General features: G+C 35.1%; 1 protein-coding gene across 8 annotated transcripts in view; it reads left to right on the top strand.

Annotated features, from left to right (window-relative positions):
* Positions 1–22500, top strand: part of LOC106884332 (glycine receptor subunit alpha-2) — a 205469-nt gene that overhangs the window by 18005 nt on the left and 164964 nt on the right. For 2 of the 8 annotated variants that reach the window (XM_052972551.2, XM_089361975.1), the window contains exon 2: positions 4301–4400. The exons of the other annotated variants lie outside the window; for them this stretch is intronic. In XM_052972551.2, the coding sequence (XP_052828511.1) occupies positions 4336–4400 (65 nt within the window). In that variant the 5' untranslated portion in view covers positions 4301–4335. The remainder of the gene's footprint in view (positions 1–4300; positions 4401–22500) is intronic. 8 annotated transcript variants of the gene reach the window in all.

The raw sequence follows: 22500 nt of genomic DNA, 5'->3' as shown, positions 1-22500 counted from the left end.
TCCAAAAACGATGACATAATGCACTATTGATTGCCTAAGCCGGAAGTTACAACGATCATTGAAACTCCTCGACGTTCGCCTGTCTGCCTGCTTGCCTCCTACACGTTTCGCCTCCTACTCAACTTCAACAACTTTCGGGATTAGCCCCACATAAATATATACACGCGTATCCTATATAATAGGAAATGAAATAAAATAACATAACATGATACAACACAATAGAGTACAATATGATATATTATAATATATGATATAACAAAATAAAATGAAACATTCATCACATACACATATATACATGTATGTAAATATGCACACACTTGTGATAAATATAATATATACATACATCACATACATACATATACATAAATATTTATATATACGTATGTACTCACACACCTACATATGTATTTATGTATGTGTGTGTATTGGTGTGTACACGTGTGTGTGTGTGTGTGTGTGTGTGTGTGTGTGTGTGTGTGTTTTCCCGTCGGTATACCTATCTGCAAGCAGAACACCACAGAAAACCGTTCATGTTTGAAATCCTGTCTTTCCGCTAAGTCACTCTCTCGCCTACATATATTCTGATAACCGTATCACGTCTGCCTCCTCCCTCTCCTCCTACAAATTACAGTTATATCACCCTCTGCAATCCAACTATATAAAAACCACCCAAACCATTACATAAAAAATCGGGAAAGAAAAGGAAAAACAACAAAATAATTCTGTTATGGGTGGAGACTCTCCTTGTTGGAACGCCTTTCCTTCCTACGCCATCTCATCAATTACTATAGAAGTAACTCTCAAAGCATTTTAACTTAGTATTGACTAAAGTAACCTCACCCTGCTTTGTTTTTTTTTTATCCATATTTTCAATTCAAAGCGCTTATAACAGACAATTAATAACAATCACCTCTCTGGAGTGTACTTTTCCATCCTTTCACATCAAAGCAAACTTTGAATACGATCTTCCCACGCATTTTCATCATCTGCTGCTCAGAGGAAAGTAATCAGTCTGTAGGACAATGCGTTCTCTTACTCTACGAAGTGACAGCGCTAAACAATGGCGTGTATAAGTACAAATTGTTACCAGTTCAAATATGTTTAAGGCACATTCGAACCGCAAAAGCCATTCACTGTATTTTGTCATGGAGAAAATTTCTCGCTATAGATAAATAGGTGTCAATATACACTTCAGCTAACAGTGCATCCTAACCAGACATTTAGACGCATACATTTCAGAGTGGTTGTCCCATCTTCAGCAGCAGACACCGGTAGGTAAACGCTGCGAACCGTCATGACGTGCGATATCCCGTGCACTGGTTCAAGTAATGTAGATTTGATGGCGGGACTGAGGTAAGGAAAAGCACATACATTTGTTCACTATAAACAAATCATTTGTTCAGGTTGTTCATATAGAAGTGGCAGAACAGTCTTTCTCAGTCTACGAGAGACTACCATCATTCATTATATATTCAGTTACACACATACGTATACATGCATACATACATATCTATCTATCTATCTATCTATCTATCAGTCCCATGACTCAAGTAAGTAAATACACACATACAAACAAACACCCACATACACACATCTATTTGTGTGTGTGTATGTGTGTGCGTGTGTGTGCGTGTGTGTGTGTACGGGTATACATGATTGTTAAAATGTCTCCTTTAAAAGACAAATAGGTAGATATAAATTATAAATCGCTTGTAGCTATTAAAATACCACCCATGTGTGTGTGTGTGTGTGTGTGTGTGTGTGTGTGTGTATGTGTATGCACGTGGCTGAGATTAAGATAATATTATTCATGACCTATGCGATACGATATGATATCCAGTTTCAATAGAAAGTAACATTTCCATTTTGGCAACAGTCTATTTATACTAGATCTAAATCTAACCGAAGACTGTGTCTCAGAGAATTCTGGCTTTGAATTATTTATATACAATATGCATACATTCGTGCTTACGTGCATCCATCCATCCGTCCGTCCATCCATCCATACGTGCATACATACATACATCCGGACATACACAGGCACACACCAATAAACATACAGGGTAGCATTCATACGCACAGGTATATATGTATGTATGTATGCATGTATGTGTGTATGTATGCATGTGTGTATGCATGTATGTATGTATGTATGTATGTATGTATGCATGTATGTATGTATGCATGTATGCATGTATGTATGTATGTATGTATGTGTGTATGCATGTATGTATGTATGTGTGTATGTATGCATGCATGCATGCATGTATGTATGTGTGTATATATATATGTATGTATGCAAATATGTATATATGTATGTATGTAGGTGTGTGAGGGTGTGTGTGTATGTGTGTATACATACATAAACATACATGCCTAGACCTGCGTTTCCAAAGCAAGAAACTATTATTAGTTGTATCTTCATGTAGTGTAAATTAAATCACACACACACACACACAAATTGCGGTAATATATAATGTTTAGTAAATTGTAACGAATGAAAGAAACGTACCCAGCACCGTAAAGTCGACTACAATCAGTACTAGATACTACTGGTACTTATCAGCAGCGTGAGGTTAAAAGGAATTAGCTATTGTTTGGAGCAGATCGAGCATCTTTATGTGTTTTACCATTTCAAACTGTGGAACCAAGGTCTAAATACAAGTGAAGTACAGTTCATTCTTTCTAGATGTCGTGGCATCAAAGACTTCCGGGTTTTGTCTTTACAAATCGCTTTGCAAACTAAGACTTACCCAATTATGTGCATCTGGTCACCTTTCTGTTAGCTTATAATACTTGCAAATGTTGATTATGTTGAACGTGTCATGACCTCGGCAAATGTTTTAGGGGCAGGTAAATTCTTGTTAGTAAAACATTTAAGCGGGCATTTTCTGTGTAGTTTGGTTGGTTTTTTTAAGTATGATAATTTTATCGGTATCGTCTGTTATCCTTGTCAAGCGAAGTAGTTTGTAGAATATAATTAACCCGAAGACGCCGCTGTACGCTTTGCTTGATTATCTTCTTTCGAATTATGTTATCAGTTTCATCGAGAAAGTTAACAGAATTTTTTTCTTTCGCTTCTGCTACATCATGTCTGGCTTGTCTGGCTCGTCTCTCTTGTGTGGTTTGTCTAGTTCTTTCAGGTGAATAGGCTTCTTCTTCTGTAGTTTAACTCGTAGATAGCTTTATATTACATTATATTTTACAAATATCTTTTGAATATGTTTAAAGAGGCATCGCCTTTGCTATAATATAATGTATACATACACAATATTCTGTGCAAATATATACATATATATTTACCTGTGCGGGTGCAAGGATGTATATATACATATACATACATATACACATACATATATATGTATATATGTGTGTGTATGTGTGTGTATCAGAATTATTGGGGAAGGGATTGTGTGACATTTATGCCTTATTCCTCACATGTTCAGAAGCTTAATTGTAGTTCATGAAACTCTCTACTTAAATAAATAACAATTTCGCCAGATATTTCGGCGGAGGTGTTAAGTCAATTACATCCACCCCAGTACACAACTGGTATTTATTTGATCTCCCACCCCCATCCCCCGGAATTTAAATTCAGAACGTAAAGATGGACGAAATACCGCCAAGAATTTTGCCCGGCATGGTAACGATTCTACCAGCTCGCCCTTTTTTTTTTAAACCGGAAGAAATACTACAAACCATTTCGTTCGGCGCGTTTACGACTCTGCCAGCTCGCAACCTTACACAAATAAATGAGAATACTAGCACGTGAACGAAGGAGCCTCTAACAGGTGCCTCAATTTGTGAAGATAGCAGCTAAATCCTCGACATATTAAATTCAGCAGTCATAAAAAAGAAATAGTGGAATAGAGATATGATTCTTGATATCTCTGAAAGACGAGATGGTCTTTAAAAAATATTTTAAACTGGTATCATTTTGATGAGGGTCTGAGAAGTCAAAATTTACTTGAGACTAAACAACACCAATAGCTATAACAGGCTACAAGAGATTCTATTATGCCAGAGGAAAGAGAGGAAAGGTTTCAATGTGCTGTTTATGGGGCCTCGGGAACGTTAGTAGCATAAATAAAGGGAAATAACCACATTTGAGAACTGAAACCGCATCCAGCCCAGATATGGCAGCTAACCGAGCATCTGCTTGAGTTAAGAGCAATAACTAATGAAATGAATAGATATATTATCTGTCTAAACACATATACCGTACACACACGCGCGCGCGCATTCCCAGAGAGAAAAGGTAGAAAACGTTGTAAATTGATACTTAAGCATTGTATTACAGATTTCCAATGGAACAATCCGTGGATTTCTGGATTTATGCAGGCGAATGCGTCGAGAAATCGTCCGTGCACGTCAGATTTCAACAACACAAACTACACAAGGTATTTTTACTCAAAAAGCATTGATTTATCTCTTTTCTCGCTATTTTTTGTATATTTAACTTATAGTAGAAAATATATGCTCAAGGTGCCAATGGTTGGAAGTCGGAGTCACGTGGATCCGAAGTAAACTTAACCATGCAACTACGTTTGTTCCAGGTAGACATAGTTGAGTGGTTACAGAAGGAAATAATTTACCGTATAACAGAAGGAAGAACATGTCGTCTAATGCATTCTTCCTTTTCTAAAATGGTAGGGTGTAATTTTCAGAGAATTTAGCTGTAATTTCTCACAGACTGAGCTACTGTTTAGCGGATGCACGAGTGAAGTATTAAAAACAAGTTTTTGATGTTGTTGTTAAGCCGCCGGTCAACAGTGGTTGAGCAAATCTAAGATCAAAAGCAATTCAACCATGAACATTCCAACTCTTTTAACATGTAAAACTGCATTATCCAATATGCGCATCTATATTTAGTGTATGATTTGTGGGATATTTAGTGGCACAGTTAGACGAACCCTCAGTGGCACACTGAAATCAAAGCCAAAAGTGTGAGATGACCAGCCAGCAGGATGCCACAAATATTCAGCAATTCAAGATTTTTTTAATAAATGTATGCATGCATACACGTATACATGTTTATGTATGTACATATGTATCTAAGGAACTGTCTGTGTGAATATGTGTTAACGTACATTTGAATATATATGTAAAGGTTACGCATAAATGATTTGTTGATGGCGTATGCTGATGCAATCGAAATTATCGGAGATGATATGTTAATTTCTAACCGATATGAAACAAAGAATCTATCGAGTTTTGAAATGTTGGAATGACTGCGATAGATTCCGTCTGCAAACTTTATCTCACAATTCTTTATTGAGTTGGCCAGAGAGGAATATATTAGTCAGTAATGTAGAAACAAATTACAGGAGAGTCCAAATGTGTGTATGTGTGGCCGTGCGTGCGGGCATCACTTTTCTAGACGAACTGGAATGAAATGGTGGAACGGAGGAACCAATCAATGCATAACATGGCTCATGGGGATTTCTATTACTTTTATTTGGAATATGTGATCTGGGTATGTATGTTGTGTCTAAGTCTGCTTTTAAACAGTAATATAGCAATGTATATAACACAAGCACATACATATAGTACACACACACACACACACACACACACATATATGTATATGCACATACGTATGTACACGCAGTACACAGAGACACTGCACTATTCTATATGCATCTGTGCACGTATGCATATATGGACTTGCAGGTGGTTGAAAATGGCGTCTTAGTAACAACTTTCAGAATTACTCTGATGCTAAGGCGACGAGCTGGCAGAAACTTTAACACGCCGGGCGAAATGCTTAGCGGTATTTCGTCTGTCTTTACGTTCTGAGTTCAAATTCTGCCGAGTTCGACTTTGCCTTTCATCCTTTCGGGGTCGATAAATTAAGTACCAGTTGCATACTAGATTCGATCTAATCGACTGGCCCTCTTCCCCAAAGTTTCAGGCCTTGTCCTAGAGTAGAAAATAATTACACTGATGCTAATCCTTTGACTTTCACCGCATAAATATCCAGGTGAGCGTTGAAGAACTATACCTTTAATGACATATTACACTTCATTGCCAGGTAAAACTTGAGAATGTTGCTAGCTATTTCAGAATAGTTTCAATTTTGTGATTTCCCAAAACAGACTGTTCGTGAAGTTTGGGTGCCATCCAAATTATTAGAATAGCACACAGCGCCTGGCATCAACCGTTTATCCATTGCTGTTAGTAGTTTTACACGTCACACAACACAAGTGTAAGAAGTCCGAAAGTTTTTGCCCATCATCCGATTAATATGCGAAATAAAATTCACTGCATTTTCTTATACTAAGGATGCGAAATTGGCTTCGTGCGATTTTTCTAGTTAGATCTCCTTGTAGAAGGAATTTGAATGGTTCTCACATATCCATGGCAAGACAAAGCACAACAAGATCACATGACGGGGGTAAAACCATTTGACATCATCATCATCATCAGATTTCGGTACACGAGGTGTATGAAGCAAACAACTCTTCTTTATAAACATGTTTCCTCGGTAATTTTCTGATGAACGACACTGTAGTTTCCCTCAACCAAATTAGGCCACAAGTTTGAGGTTGCCCTTGGGCTATAGTAGAAAACGCATGCCCAAGGTACCATGCAGAGGGACTGAACGTGGAATCATGTGGTTTGGAAGCAAAATTCTCAACCACACAGTCATTCTTACATCTAATATGTGTGTGTGTTTACATTTGTTGTTAAATCGAATATTGTGTCCCACTATGTCTCAAAGTTTATCAAGCAGAGATCTATAAAATAAATGTCAGAGTTAAATGTGTGCTGAGCTCAGTAGGATCAATTAAATATTTGAAGGTGATTCCCCATCATGGTGACAGTCGAAAGACTAAACCCAGTAAAATAATGCTTAAAGACTTAATGGTTTCAAATTTAAGGTAATGGATTACTAACCACAAGATATGAGTTCAAAACTTCGTACTGAAGTTCCAATCTATACGATAACAATATATGTACATCTCAGTTTACTTGACTTCCAACAATTAACCTCAAAACTGTGCGACCCAACGTCGTTTTCGAAGTTATTTTTGTAGTAAAAAAGAGTTGTGCAAAAAAAAACTTTATTTGGTAGCTGAAAGATTACTGAATCTTTCGATACATCATACGTCAAATTCGGCAACTCAGTTTCCGAATCCCTAAGGAACAGGACTCACACACATGCACACACACAAACTCCGGTTTACTATATAAGATATATAGGTGTGGTGGTGGTGAGTGCGTGTGTGTGTATACGATCACGTGTAGCAGTAATATCAAACGTAGACGTTCACAACAGAAAGTCATTATAATTACGTGCACCTGTTCCTTTTCGCAAAAACGAAAACACGTACCCACATAGACTAACACGTATGCGTGTGACATATACATCCATTCATACATACATACGTACAGACACACATGTGTACTTAGATGATCGAAAATATTTAAACGAGTGTATATGTATACATACATAAATGTAGAAGTATAAATATAACTATAACTATATTTTAAATTATGTCTATCGATATGTATATATTTGTATGTATGTATGCATGTATGTATGTATGTATGTATATATATATATACATATGTATATATATACATATATATGCACATACATATAATTATGTATATTATATTATATATGTATAGGACTATGTGCATATATATGCGTGTGTGTGTATGCATGTAATGATCTATATGCATATAAAGACACACACGCACACAAATAGGTTCCTTTATTATTTTATTCTTTATTTGTTTTAGTTATTTGATGTCCTGCACCCATATATGCATATATTTATACATATAGATGCAGGTATGTACATATATGTATGGATATATGCATATATTTATATATTATTTATATTATATTATATTATATATATATATATATATATATATATATATATATATATATATATATATATATATATATATATATATATATATATATACATACTCATATACATATAGATTATGTGTGTTTGTATGTGTGTGTGTGTGTGTACGCGCGCGTACAGGTACTCGCCATAACTTTGCTTTTATAACTTCAGAATAAAAGTATTAGAAAATGTAAACAAATAACAAGACAACCACCACCACCAGCAGCAACAACAACGACAACAATAGGTACAACAACCTAAACGACAATATTATAATAACAATATCACAATATAAAACAAGCAAAACAAAAATTATTTGACCTACGATAGAACCAAAAAAAAGGGGGGAGGGTTACAGTTATTTCTAATATGAAGATAATTGTTGCTGTTATACTATTTCTATTATTAATGGTTTAACAATAATTACTATTTTCAGCATGCAACAGATTATATTATTGTGAATATTAGTCAAGATTTATTTACTTTCACTTTCATTTTGTTTTTGCTGTTGGTATTGATATGCATTCAACTATTTGTTTTGTTTTTTTCTGTAATTATAAACCTCACAAACCTAGCTTTGGAGCGATGACGTCATCTGGTCGATAGGAATGAGTCATCGCATCTCCAGCTAAGCAAGCTAGTGTACAATGATAATAATAATGATGATGATAATAATAGTGATAATAATAATAATAATAATAATAATAATAATAATAATAATAATAATAATAATAATAATAATAATAATAATAATAGTACGATAACGTTGGTCACTAGACGCTGTTTGATGGTTGTTTTGCTGTTAGTAAACATGTATGCTTAGTGCTACGATAACCTGTTGTTACGTATAGAGCAACAATAGCAACAACAACGAAACAACAAAACAATAAGGAAACGGTAACGACAGAAGCAGCAGCTATAATAATAATATCAATATTATCAACAAAAATCGATACCAATAAGAACATTATCTTCATCTATTTCACCGTGATACACACACACACACACACACACACACACACACACATGAATGCCTTAGTTTTCGTGAACGTTTATGCATACGTGTGTGTGTGTATACACACACGCACACACACACATATACACACACGTACGCACATACACACAGACATACATATTTTTATATTCATTTTCATTCACACGCATCTGAATAAATCTGAACATGAAGCAATATCTCTTATAATACACACACACACGCACACATGTATATGTATTTATGTGTACGTAAACTTATGCGCATATATACACATATCCATTTACATTTATACTTATACATAAATAATACACACGCATGTACATAATATATATATATATATATATATATATATACATATATGTACATATAATGTATATATGTATATATATATATATATATATATATATATATATATATATATATATATATATATATATATATATATACAGGCATTATGTATTTTATATACATTAACATTATATATACATTAGCTTATACGTGCGTGTCTAATATATGTGAAAACATATGATGCATATGTATATATATATATGTTGTATCTACAAACACACAAGCATACACGCACGAACACACACACACACACACGCACACACACACACGCACACACACACATAACACACTCATGTGCGTATAAGAACGTCCATTCAAATATACAAGCATAAATGCATACATATACATATGTATACTCACACAGATGTATGTATATATGTGTATAAAAATATATAGTGTATGCATGTATGTATTTATATATGTAGTTAGGTATGAAGAAACACGTATACAACCGCGTGAGAATTCGACAAAGTACATTTCAAGTGCTGCAAGCAAGGGTTCACTGCGAGTACACAACAACAGATGATTATAAATAAGGGTAAAGTACCGGCGGCTTAGATATCAGTCTAATGTTAGGAAAACAAAACGGAAGGACTGTTTCTCTGATATGTTATAAATGAAGGGTAATTGCGTCTGTTTCACGCACATATTTACAGATAAGCAATTGTGCAAATGTTTATGCTGATGTATATGTATATACATACATACATGCATACATCTATATATATACATTTATACATTTACTTATATGCACGTATATATATACGTATACAGACACTCACACACACACATATATATACATATAAATAGTAGAAGACACTTGCCCAAGGTGCCACGCATGTGTATTTATCCATACTTGTGTTAAATATATATGTATACCCACACATACCATATATATAACATGAAGTATGTTACAGGAAGTATGGGCTCTTTACGGAGTGCTCATAGAGAGCCAATACGAAAAAATACAGAGTCGAGGACATTGAAAACGCAAATCTTAGGCAGTCAAACAGATTCCTGAACGATATTCAATCAATGTAATTGAATCATATATATTTATACACATCAACATAAATCATGCATGTAGAGGCGTGAAGATTGTCCAAGGGTATAAAGAATAAAACCAAAAATACATAAGAATATATAAAAATACATATAAAACTACATATAAATAAAGCTTGCATGTAAAAGGTTATGCCACCAAGGAGTACATCATCCTGATGATGGGGAAATTGCATATATGGAGTATTTAACTTGTAACCATGATCACTCCTGAAACGGCCGTAGATGGAACACCCTCTTATTTTCGGATCCTATTTTATTTATTGTTCTTAACCTTGATATCTTGCGTCACTTCTATCTTATAACCTAGATTTATAAGGGATTTTTAGACGATTTAAGCGGTTTGCCATTTTGAAGGTTGACGTTTTTATTCCTATATTTATCAACCTCTCATTTGTTTTACGCCTCCTATATTTATCACGCATAACTCTTTACATGTAATATTTATTTATATATGATTTTATATGTATTTTCATATGTTTTTGTATTTCTTCTATGTTTTTATGTATGTTTCGTTTTATTCTTTATACCCTTGGAGAATCTTCACGCCTGTACATGCTTGATTTATGCTGATGTGTATAAATATATATGATTCAATTACGTTGATTGAATATCTTCATTTATGCGTTCAGGAATCTGTTTGACTGCCTACGATTTGCGTTTTCAATTTCCTCTACTCTGTATATATATATATATATATATATATATATATATATATATATATATACATGCGCAAATACATACACATACAAACACGCTCTTTAACACATGTAGCAATATAAACATAAAGTACGTTTTGTCTGAGTCAGCAGCTCTTACCTTGGGATAGCCAAAACAAACTCCTGCATTCGTCTATGTTATGTTCTCTCGTTCGCTAAAAATAAGGGACACACGTATGTACTCGCATACACATACACACACACACACACATACACACACACGCACAAACACACGTACGACGGGCTTCCAGTTTTCGTCTACCAAATTCACTCACAAAGCTTTGATCGAAGACACTTGCCCAAGGTACCCCGCTGTGGGACCCAACCCGGAAGCATGTGGTTAAGAAGCAAGCTTGTTACCACACACACACACACACTTACGCGGCGGGTTTCTTACAGTTTCTGTCTACTAAATCCACTCACAAGGCTTTGGTCGGCCCAAAACTATAGTAGAAGACACTTGTCCAAGGTGCCACGCAGTGGGATTGAACCTGGAGCCGTGTAGTTGTGGATCAAATTTCTTACCACTGAAACTTCTTACTAATGGATATATCTAGGACGGTGTATTTACAATAAGTTTCAGAAAAAAAGCAGTGCGCTTGCAGAAACGTTAGCACGCCGGGCGAAATGCTTAGCGGTATTTCGTCTGTCTTTACGTTCTGAGTTCAAATAATTCCACCGAGGTCGACTTTGCCTTTCATCCTTTCAGGGTCGATAAATTAAGTACCAGTTGCGCACTGGGGTTGATCTAATTGACTGGCCCCCTCCCTCAAAATTTTGGGCCTTGTGCATAGAGTAGAAAAGAATAAGTTTAAAAGAAATGTAACCGCTGTTGCCGTGAAACTCCTGATGAGACCAACATAAGCAGAGCTGTGATTAAAGGATGTTTGGCCTTGTCCATCCAGTCTGCAAACGCCATATGTTGGCTTATAGTATCTTATGAATGTTTGCATTTTTAACATTATCGGGTGTGATTTGAGGGAAAGATTTCTTCCATTTCTTGCAAGTTGAGCGACCATTTATAGTCTTGTTCGCTGGCCTGCGAGTGTATGTGTTGTCTCAGTGTAACGTTAATGCCTGTGTATGCATGTGTGTGTGTTTATGTGTTTCAGTGTGCGCAGGCGTGTGTGTGTGTGTGTAGTAGTAGTAGTAGTAGTAGTAGTTGTATTAGTTGAAATATGTAATGCTTGTTTGTGAGTGTATACATTTGTACGTGTTTGTGTTTGTGTACATAAATTTGAGTGCGAACATGTATAGTTACACGACATAATGGAAGCTTATTTGAGTGTGTCTGTGTGTATATATGAGTGTGTGTGTATCCTTTTGTGTATCTGTATGTTTGTGTCTCTGTGTTTTTGTGTGTCTGTGTTTGTGCACAAATTTTACTTGTACGTGTCGAAACTGACTCACCTGCCATTTCTAATTAACGAACAAATCTTGGAATGTGCACAGGCCTGTGTGTGTGTGTGTGTGTGTGTGTGTGTGTGTGTGTGTGTGTGTGTGTGTGTGTGTGTGTGTGTGTGTGTGTGCGTGTGTGTGTGCGTGTGTGTACATTTGTGTCTGTCCGTTTCTCGCTTGTACGTTAATCTTCTCTGTATTTGCATGTTGAAGCTGTGCGCATGAGTGTGCGTTAGAAAAGCAGTCTATATATTTTCTCTCTCTCTCTCTCTCTCTCTCTCTCTCTCTCTCTCTCTCTCTCTCTCTCACACACACACACATACACACTCCCTCTCTCTCTCACACACACTCCTTCTCTCTCTATTTATCTATCTACCCTGTCGCTCTCTATATACGTGTATAGACTTATATGCACACATATGTCTGTGTGTATATATGTGTGTGTGTGTGTATATATATATATATATATATATACACACACACATATATGCAAGTATATGAGAGCGAGAGGGGGACAAGGCGTGTACGAGCTTGATTGTTTTTGTGAGCATCATTCAAACTTGTACTTAGGTGTAGAAATATGTGTGTTTGAATGTAGTGCGCTGACGTAGCGTTTTCTCTGCAACACTGGACAACATCCACTTCATATTGTGCGCGTGTGTGTGTGTTTATGTGTTTCAGTGTGTGCGTGTGTGTGTGTTTCAGTGTGTGCGTGTGTGTGTGTATATCAAGATTTTAGCAATTTTTGGGAATCTTATTTGCTTCAATCATCAAATTACGCAAAAAGTAGTCTCGCATCCATAGTAGAGGCCATTCGTGTCACGCCGTTTAAAGCCGCCTTTCTGCCTGTTCTTTGACCTCACGTTGGGCATCAGTCACTAATGTTTCCACCTTCTTTTGGTCGATGAAGCATCGCGAACGCAGGAAGTGAGCCATGGATCGGAACAGCAAAGTTCTTCGCTTCGAAGGACAAGAACTGGTATCAGCTTGGATCAAAGAACTGGCAGAAAAGTGGCTTCGGACAGTGCCACACGATGGCCTCTACTTTGAATTGAATTCACAAAATTTTACTCGGCCCGTGACTATAGTGAAAGGCACTTGCCCAGGGTGCTCTGCAATGGGACAGAAACCAAGACGACATAGTGGGGGAACAAGCTTCTTTCCCATACAGAAGTTTGAGCATTTTCTAAATGCTTGATCAGAAACATTTACGAAATGACACCAATTTTTAAAAATATTGAAATATCATTCTACCTGATTATTTAGATCAATACTTGTGCTTATAACAAAGAACAATCATACATTATCTCCCCTTCATTTTTCTACACTTAACCTACTGATATGTATTCGTGATTTTCACTATATTGCTAACAATAATACACTTTTAGATATTTTCGACTTTTATCTTTCAGAGCACATTTCTATATAGTACAATAATAGTCTAACAATTAACCATTCATCATAAACCTTGGCAGTCTTCCGTTCCCGCTCCAGCTTCAGCCAATCCTGATCTCACCGTTTACGATAATCGCTTCTTTGTTGCATTACATCTTTAATTCTTGACATTCCATATTTCTTTATAGTTTTTTATCTTCCACGCTCTTACTTCCGCCATCGTTTACCAATATTTTATATATGTATTTTATGTATCTTCCACGTTCTTCAACTTTTAAATGCGTATATACATACATACATACAGACAGACAGACAGACAGACAGACAGACAGACAGACTGATAGACAGACAGACAGACAGACAGACTGATAGACAGACGGACAGACTGATAGACAGACAAACAGACAAACAGACAGACTGATAGACAAACAGACAGACTGATAGACATACTGATAGACATACAGACAGACAGACAGACTGATAGACATACAGACTGATAGACATACATACATACAGACAGACAGACATACACATTCACTCACTTACGCACACACACACACACACACACACATAAACACACACAATCTACACACAGATGCCCATCTCCACACGCATACACTATTACATGCAACAGGTTGTAATCGAAACTATTGTAGAAATCCAGTGTCAATATGGCTAGAAACGATTAAGACCACTCTGGCCTGGAGTGGCCGTCTTCAGAAACATGAGAGCTGTTGAAATAAGCACCTTTTATGTATTGAATATCTCTGTTTGCATAACATCTAAGATTGCTTCGAAAAAAGAGCTACTCCTGTCATGAGGCACCTCTTTTGAAGGGTTTGAGGCGTTTTGGCGACAAAGACTCCCTAACACTGATTCTGCGCAAACCCATTTTGGAGTTTTGGCGCTGAGACGTTTTCTGCGCCGACAGAATTCTGTTAGTATTTTACATAGCAACTAACTAAAAATTATTAATTGTGCATAAACAACCATGGAAACTAAAAAAAGATACAGAGATGCTAATAATTGCTAATAATAATAATTGCTAATACACACACACGCATATATATATATATATATATATATATATATGTATATGCACATGCATACATACATGCACACACACACACGCATATATATACATACATATATATATATATGTATATATATATATATATATATATATATATATGAATATATATATATATATATATATATATATATATATATATATATATATATATATATATATATATATATATATATATATATATACACACACCTATAGATACATATATATGTATGTATATGTGTATGTGTGTGTGTATGTGTGTCTGTCTGTGTAGATAATGTACTCTTTTATTAACAATAATCTCTTTCAATGCCATGTAAACAGCAATAACTATGTTTTATTTCATTGCATTTTGATATTTCTGTCTGTTTCTTCTCTCTCCCTCTCTCTCTCTCCCTCCCTGTCTCTCTTACTGAGCTTGTTTGCTTTTCTCTGTTTCCGTCTCTCCGTACAATGGATTCTAATTTCGCACTACTTCACCTGTGTATCTAACGATCGCCCCAAGCATTTAATAAACGTCTACGCGTCGCAATATCTGAGGCTTTTGTCTATTTCTGCATACTTGATAACTAGGTTTTAAAATTGTGCGTAGACATTACCATAATTAAACTGAATGTCTACGAAGATAAACCCTAAAGAACCAGTTTCTAAACCAGAAAGTAAAAAAAAAAAAGAAAAAAAAGAAAAACGGCGCAAAACAAAAAGAGAAATCATTTTAGAACTTTAAGATTCACATTTGTCACGTGGCAAAATGCAAATAGTTTGATTTAAATAAAGAAACAAAAATACCATTTATACAATGACATTGTGGTTTAACTGTTGTCTGATTTGGTTGGCTCATATTTCCCGTCAAGTGTTGTTAATTTCCAGTTTTTCGCTGTCGGTATACTTGTTGTTGGTGGTGGCGGTGTTATGTTGTTGCTGTTGTTGTTGTTGTTGTTTAGGCCTAGACAGTTCCGACGAAAGTAAACCTGCCAAAGCACTTCGGACGTGACCAACACAACTTTTTCTGCTGTCCATTATCCGCTGTGCCCTCCATGTTTTAAGAGAGTATAGAGTGGTTCAAGGTAAGTTTAGCAGCCATTTCGTAGGCGCAGGCGTGGACGAGTGGTGAGAAGTTTGTTTCCTAACCACGTGGCTCCGGGTTCAGTCCCACTGCGTGGCACCTTGGGCAAGTGTCTTCTACTATAGTTTCAGACCGACCAAAGACTTGTGAGTGGATTTGGTAGGCGGAAACTGAAAGAAGCCCATCATATACATATATATATATATATATATATATATATATATATATATATATATATATATATATTTACATATCTATATATATGTGTGTGTGTGTGTGTGTGTGTGTGTGTTTATGTGTTCGTGTGTGTGCTTGTGCCCCCATCACCGCTTGAAAACAAGTGTTGGTGTGTCTATGTGCCTGTAACTTAGCAGTTCATCAAAAAAGTCCGTTAGAATAATTACCAGACCTTTAAAAAAATAAGTACTGGGGGCGAATCGTTCGATTAAAATTCTTGAAAGTAGTGCTCCAGCAAGGCCGCTGTCTAATGACTGAAACCTGTAGAAGATATATTTTAAGAGAGTATGGAGTGATTAGAGGGAAGTTTGGCTGCCATTTCCTGCAGGTTAAGCATAGATGTATTCTTATTTGGAGTTATTTTATTCACTGTAGTTCGATCTCGCAGAGACCAGTCATAAATTTGTTTCTGTAATGGCAAAGTACAAAGAAACCAATGCAACCGAGACATGTCAACAGACACAATCTACTCATAAAATATAATATAAACATACATTAAATATAATGCATAAAAATGCGGTCTGTCTAATTCACGAAATGGCGGAATCCTAGTCATGATTTGATCATCTATTAAGCTAACGTTTTTTTGTTGGAGGAATGTGTTTTGGAATACTGTCGTTCGCTCTTAAAAAAATTAATGCAGATATCTGAAAAACACTGCTTCATATATTGGTACAGAATCATGATTTTAGTTCGTTTTTTTTTTGTACTCTTTTATTCCCTGTTTCTTTTCCTTCTTTACTTTAATTATGACAATGTTTGTGTGGAATTCTAGGACCTAGATAACAAGTATATTGGAATAGGTAAAAGTAGCCAGCTTTCAACAAGAATCATTCTTACTTCAGCCCGGAAGACTCAGACATTGCGTCTTTTATACGTTTCGCAAGTGTTTGGAATAGTTATACGATAGACAGGTGAAGTAGGTTGAAATTAGAATCCAGTGTACACAGACACACTCACTTATAGAAACATACTCACGTGCGTACACCTACACACCCGTATATACGTCGCGTACGCAAAGCTTAAGTAAACATACACTTTCTTGCTGCCTGTGAGATCAGACATACCGAAAAATTTAAGTAGAGACGAAGTGACTCTTTTGCTTCGAAGGAATAAATAAGATTCTACTATATTATATAAGAAATACTGTTTTCTCGTCAGTTCATTCAAACGCGAGTGTGTGTACGTGTGCGTGTGTTAGTGAATGTGTATGTGTATGGATGCATATATATGTATATATATAAATATATGCATATATATATATATATATGCATATGTCTGCGCATATATATATATATATATATATATATATATATATATATATATATATATATATATATATATGTATGTATATATATGTATGTGTGTATGTATGTATATATATGTATGTGTGTATGTACGTATATATATATATATGTATGTGTGTGTGTATATATATCTATACACGTGCGCTCACACCCTCACATGCAATATATTTATCTACAAATGGTAAAAAAACTACTCACCACTGAACCACTTTTCTTCTAAAACCCATTATTTCTCTTTTCCTCTTTTACGAAATTCTTTTTCTAATCTCTTCCATTTCCTTAGTAAATTCTTTGTTATTCTTCCAAAATTTGTCTATTAGATTTTTCGATTCCATTTTATCGGCCTTTCAAATGTGCAGAGATTTTACCATCAGGTAGTAAATGTGTGTCAGATTGATAAATTCCATCTTACATTCTCATCGATAATGGCAGTTTATGAAGAGAGGAGTTTAGAAAAATGGCTTTAAGTAATGGGTACGTTTTCACTTATTCTCTGTGTATTGGGCCTTGCTTTCGCATGCTAAAGAAGTAAGTTGTGTTGAAACGTTGTCAATGAAGCCATGGGTAGGTATGCTTGTTTCTTTGTGTGAAGAATTTCATACAGAATATTTCCAATAATTCATAAAGAAATCTTGATATTTATAATTGCTTCAAGAATATTTTTGCAAAACGTTTTTCCTGTATTAATAATTTTTTGCTGCCTACGATGGTTGAAATGATTGGCACTTCGTTCTTCTATGGTTTATGTTTATTTTTACGGATGCAGCTTAGCAAAGACGGTTCAACAAAGAAACTTGACAAAGATATAACAGATGTTTATGTCAGAAAAATCGCACAAACGAAACCGAAGAAAAAAAAAATCCATCAGAATATAGGACAGTGCTAAAGATAATAGGAAAATATTTCATTTTCTTTTTATTAAAGTATTGCTTTGCTTCCTTGAGGCAGATGCATTGTTAGCCTACGGGAAAGACTAGTGACAATATGACCAACGTAACTTTTGTTATGAAAATTAAAACTTCCATGATTTCTGAGTTGTTTCTAATACAACTATTTAACGACCAATCTAACTGTACATGCATAAATCTGTACACGTGTAACTATGCAGGAATGTCTGTGTATGGAAACGAATGCACACACCGTTCTATATCGGTGTACTTTATATGTCCACAGAACGTTAAGTCCGTCATTATAAACAATGTCTGCTACACTCTCATCTTCAGAAAAAGAACAGCATCTTCAACCCTCGCATCCACTACCAAAACCATCATCACTACCAACAACACCAGCAACACCCCCACTACCTCCTCCTCGTCTTGATTATCACATAAATCCAATTAATTATTGCATCTCATTCTTCATTCCTCATAGTTATGGCACCGTGTTTTATGCACACGACTCTCTGTGTGTATGTATGTGTACACACACACACACGCACATAGGTGTATAAGTGTATGTGTGTGTATATATGTATGCATGTACGTATTTATACGTGTATATATATATATATATATATATATATATATATATATATATATATATATATATATATATATATATATATATATATATCAATACGGAGCAAATAATTCACGAAAAAATAATTTGTGAAGATACCACTGACTCTGTTATTATCTAGTGTAACAATTTAAAAATGATTATAACAGAATCAAAAATATGGGCGATTGTAGGTCCCCAAAAAGCATTAAATAGCTGAAGGATTAAAATCAATCAAACGACATACTAAGTATTTCCACCTGCTGGAAATAACAGCCAAAACGCTTTTGGTGATTTAAATAAGAGTTTTGACTGTTATTTCCAGCAGGTAGAATACTTAGTATGTCGTTTGATTAATTTTATATATACATATATACACACACTCACAATGTATATCCTTATATATATACACGTATACTTATACACACACACACACACACACACACACACACACACACACACACACACACACACACACACACACACACACACACATATATATATATTTGTATGTATATGTAATATATATATACACATTTGTTGTGGACGTAATAAGTTCTGTTTGATAAGCACATAAATAACGCCTTTATATTCTTTAATACTGTATTATTTCCAGAATTAAACAGTTAATGTTATTCCGAAATCAATTATTAGACATTTAGATTCTGTACAATAATTACGCCATTAGTTATCGATCTTTTATCACAGATAGACAGTGTTTAGCATTGAACAATTCAACTTGCCGATGAAAACATTACCTCTTTGTTTGAAATAACTTTGTGGAAGCAGTTAACTATAAACTTTTACTTGTTCCAGTCATTAGACTGTGGCCATGCTGGGGCACCACTTTGAAAAATTTTAGTTGAATGAATTGACTCCAGTACTGCCTCGTCTCATCAAAAGAATGTCATCTGACATGGTCATTGAAGGAGACAACTCACCCGTCATAATACTCAAGTTATATATTGATATACGGACGGTTGTTCAGTCAATCGGATAGCAGAAAATCACGTGATTTATGCACAAATTTGTCCACCAAGTCAGTCTACGCAAAAGCTTAGGTTAAATTTCCAGCAATGTCAATCATATCAAGATTATTCCTTTTTCTTGATTTCTTGTATGGACGACAATTGACTACGAGACAGAATTTAAATTATAGTCACATCATTAGTAAATGAAACAGCTACTTTTCATGGCATACATAAATGCATACATACACACACACACACACACATATATATAATATATATATATGTATATATATATATATATATATGCGTGTATATATATATATATATATGCATGTGTATATATATATATATATATATATATATATATATATATCCATGTATGTATATGCATATATATATATATACATATATATATATATATATATGTGTGTGTGTGTGTGTGTGTGTGTATGTATGCTTGTATGTATGTATTTATGTATGCCATGAAATGTAGATGCTTCATTTGCGCATATACTTAATTATACACACACAGACTTGTGTATATACTTAATTCATACACACACACACAAACACAGGTCTGTGCTTCTTTGTGTGTACAGATGCACCCAAGTAAGGTTAGATACCTGAGGTGAGGCTTATGAACTACGTTGTGAACTAGGTTGCTCATACAAGAATATCTGCTCTTAACATTGTGTGAGTTGAACAGATTAGGCTATAGAGATTATGTTTAAGTTGGAAATGATTTCTTATTAGCGTTAGAAAATTACTTATGTTCACAAAGTGGCTTCCAGGTTGTGTGGCGAACAAATCCATTTATTTTCTGCTTCGAAGTTCTTCTCTAATATGTGATATGCAGAGTCTCATTCACATAAATCTTTTTTAACTGAAACCGCTCCTTGCTATCACATCATTATAAAAAGAGACTAACTATTGAAGATATAGCCATCTGAGGATAGATGAGATATAAATATGGAATATGGCTTGATTTAGCAAAGTCATTGCGTTCATACCTGATGAGTTTTCTGTTGCAAATGTTGTGAAATAAGAATGGTACGATGCATTGTACGATATATTTAATACATTATATAATACTATTTCAGCAATAATCTTCTGGTAAAGTGGAGATGAAACAATAAAAAGCATTTGATCAATCCATTCTCTCTTGTTTACACTTTTATATATACTCTATGGTGGATATTGATGGGTTTCCGGATATATCTTCTGTAATACGATCGATTTTTTTTGTATAAAACTGTGTCTGGTTGCCTAGACAGGCTTTCTAAAACAAACTACTAGGTTCATGCGGTTAATTACAGAAAAACCGTCACCAACTTTACAGTGCTGTCACCACTGCTGTTGAGGGCAATGACATGTACTTCCATGTAGGACCTTCGTTTAATCTATAAAGATTAAAATCAGTTTATCAACTAAATAATTCTTTTTTACAAACACAAGGCCTGGAATTTTGTGGAGGGGGTGAGTCGATTACATCGATCCCAGTGCTCAACTGGTATTTATTTCATTGACCCCGAAATGATGAATTGCAAAGTCGATCCCGGCGGTATTTGAACTCTGAATATACGGAACCAAGAGAAATGTCACTAAGCATTTAATCCGGCGTGAAAACGACTCTACCAGCATAGCTGCCTTATATCACCTACATATTACGAAGTAATTAGTTTAATTAATTTATATTATGTATTATGATGCATGAATAGTGAAATATTTCATAGTCATCTTCTGTTTGACATTTCTGACACCCCAAGGTACATCAACATCTCAGAAATTTAGGGAACTGTGATCAAGGAAAAATACATAAAACAACTTAAATTGTTTCTTTAGATGGTGGTGGTGTAATTTCAATTTAATTAAATGTATCAACCGGTGGAGTCCAAAACTCCGTATCAGTATTTGCGGATCGTACGATGACTCTTCAAATGTGATGTATGTTTCATCATCCTTGCGTTACATCCTCATTATATCAAGATATACATCCTCCTTATATCAAGGTACACATCCTCATTATATCAGCGTCATAGAAACATGGTTCCCGTCTCCTGTAACGTGTAACACGACAACAATATGGTGGCGATTGTAGCAGATTTAATCTCGTTGCAAGAAGTAGTTAGAAGCTTTGAAAGACGAGGAACTTCATCAAATGATTGCAGATCGTTATCTCTGTTCGGACGTTGGTGAGGTTCTGCTTATACAGCATATTCTTTATATACCTGTATATACCTGTATATACCTGTATATACCCTCATGAGAAGGAATCAGAGTTAGTCATGTGATTTAGATACCGTTCGCAGTGATGATTTAAACACTCGTTTAATTATCTTGTTGCATGTTCGCAGATTGAAACGGGTAAACTCCCTGTTGAGTATCGTTGGTATCACTGTCACGAAAAACAAACTAAAAATGGACGTTAACAGTTACACGAAGATCATTAGAAGAGAATACAACCATTCCCTCACCGAATTTAGCTCAACGAGCAAGATCTTCGTTTAGTGTTTGTACGAGTCTAAGGATAAAGTGACGCAAAGTATTTCTATATTTCAGAATA

This window comes from Octopus bimaculoides, chromosome 13 (assembly GCF_046866305.1).
Source record: "Octopus bimaculoides isolate indiv1 chromosome 13, ASM4686630v1, whole genome shotgun sequence".
NCBI classification, from domain to species: Eukaryota; Metazoa; Mollusca; class Cephalopoda; order Octopoda; family Octopodidae; genus Octopus; species Octopus bimaculoides.
Note: the sequence above shows the minus strand (reverse complement) of the source record. Positions and strands in the feature narration are given on the sequence as shown.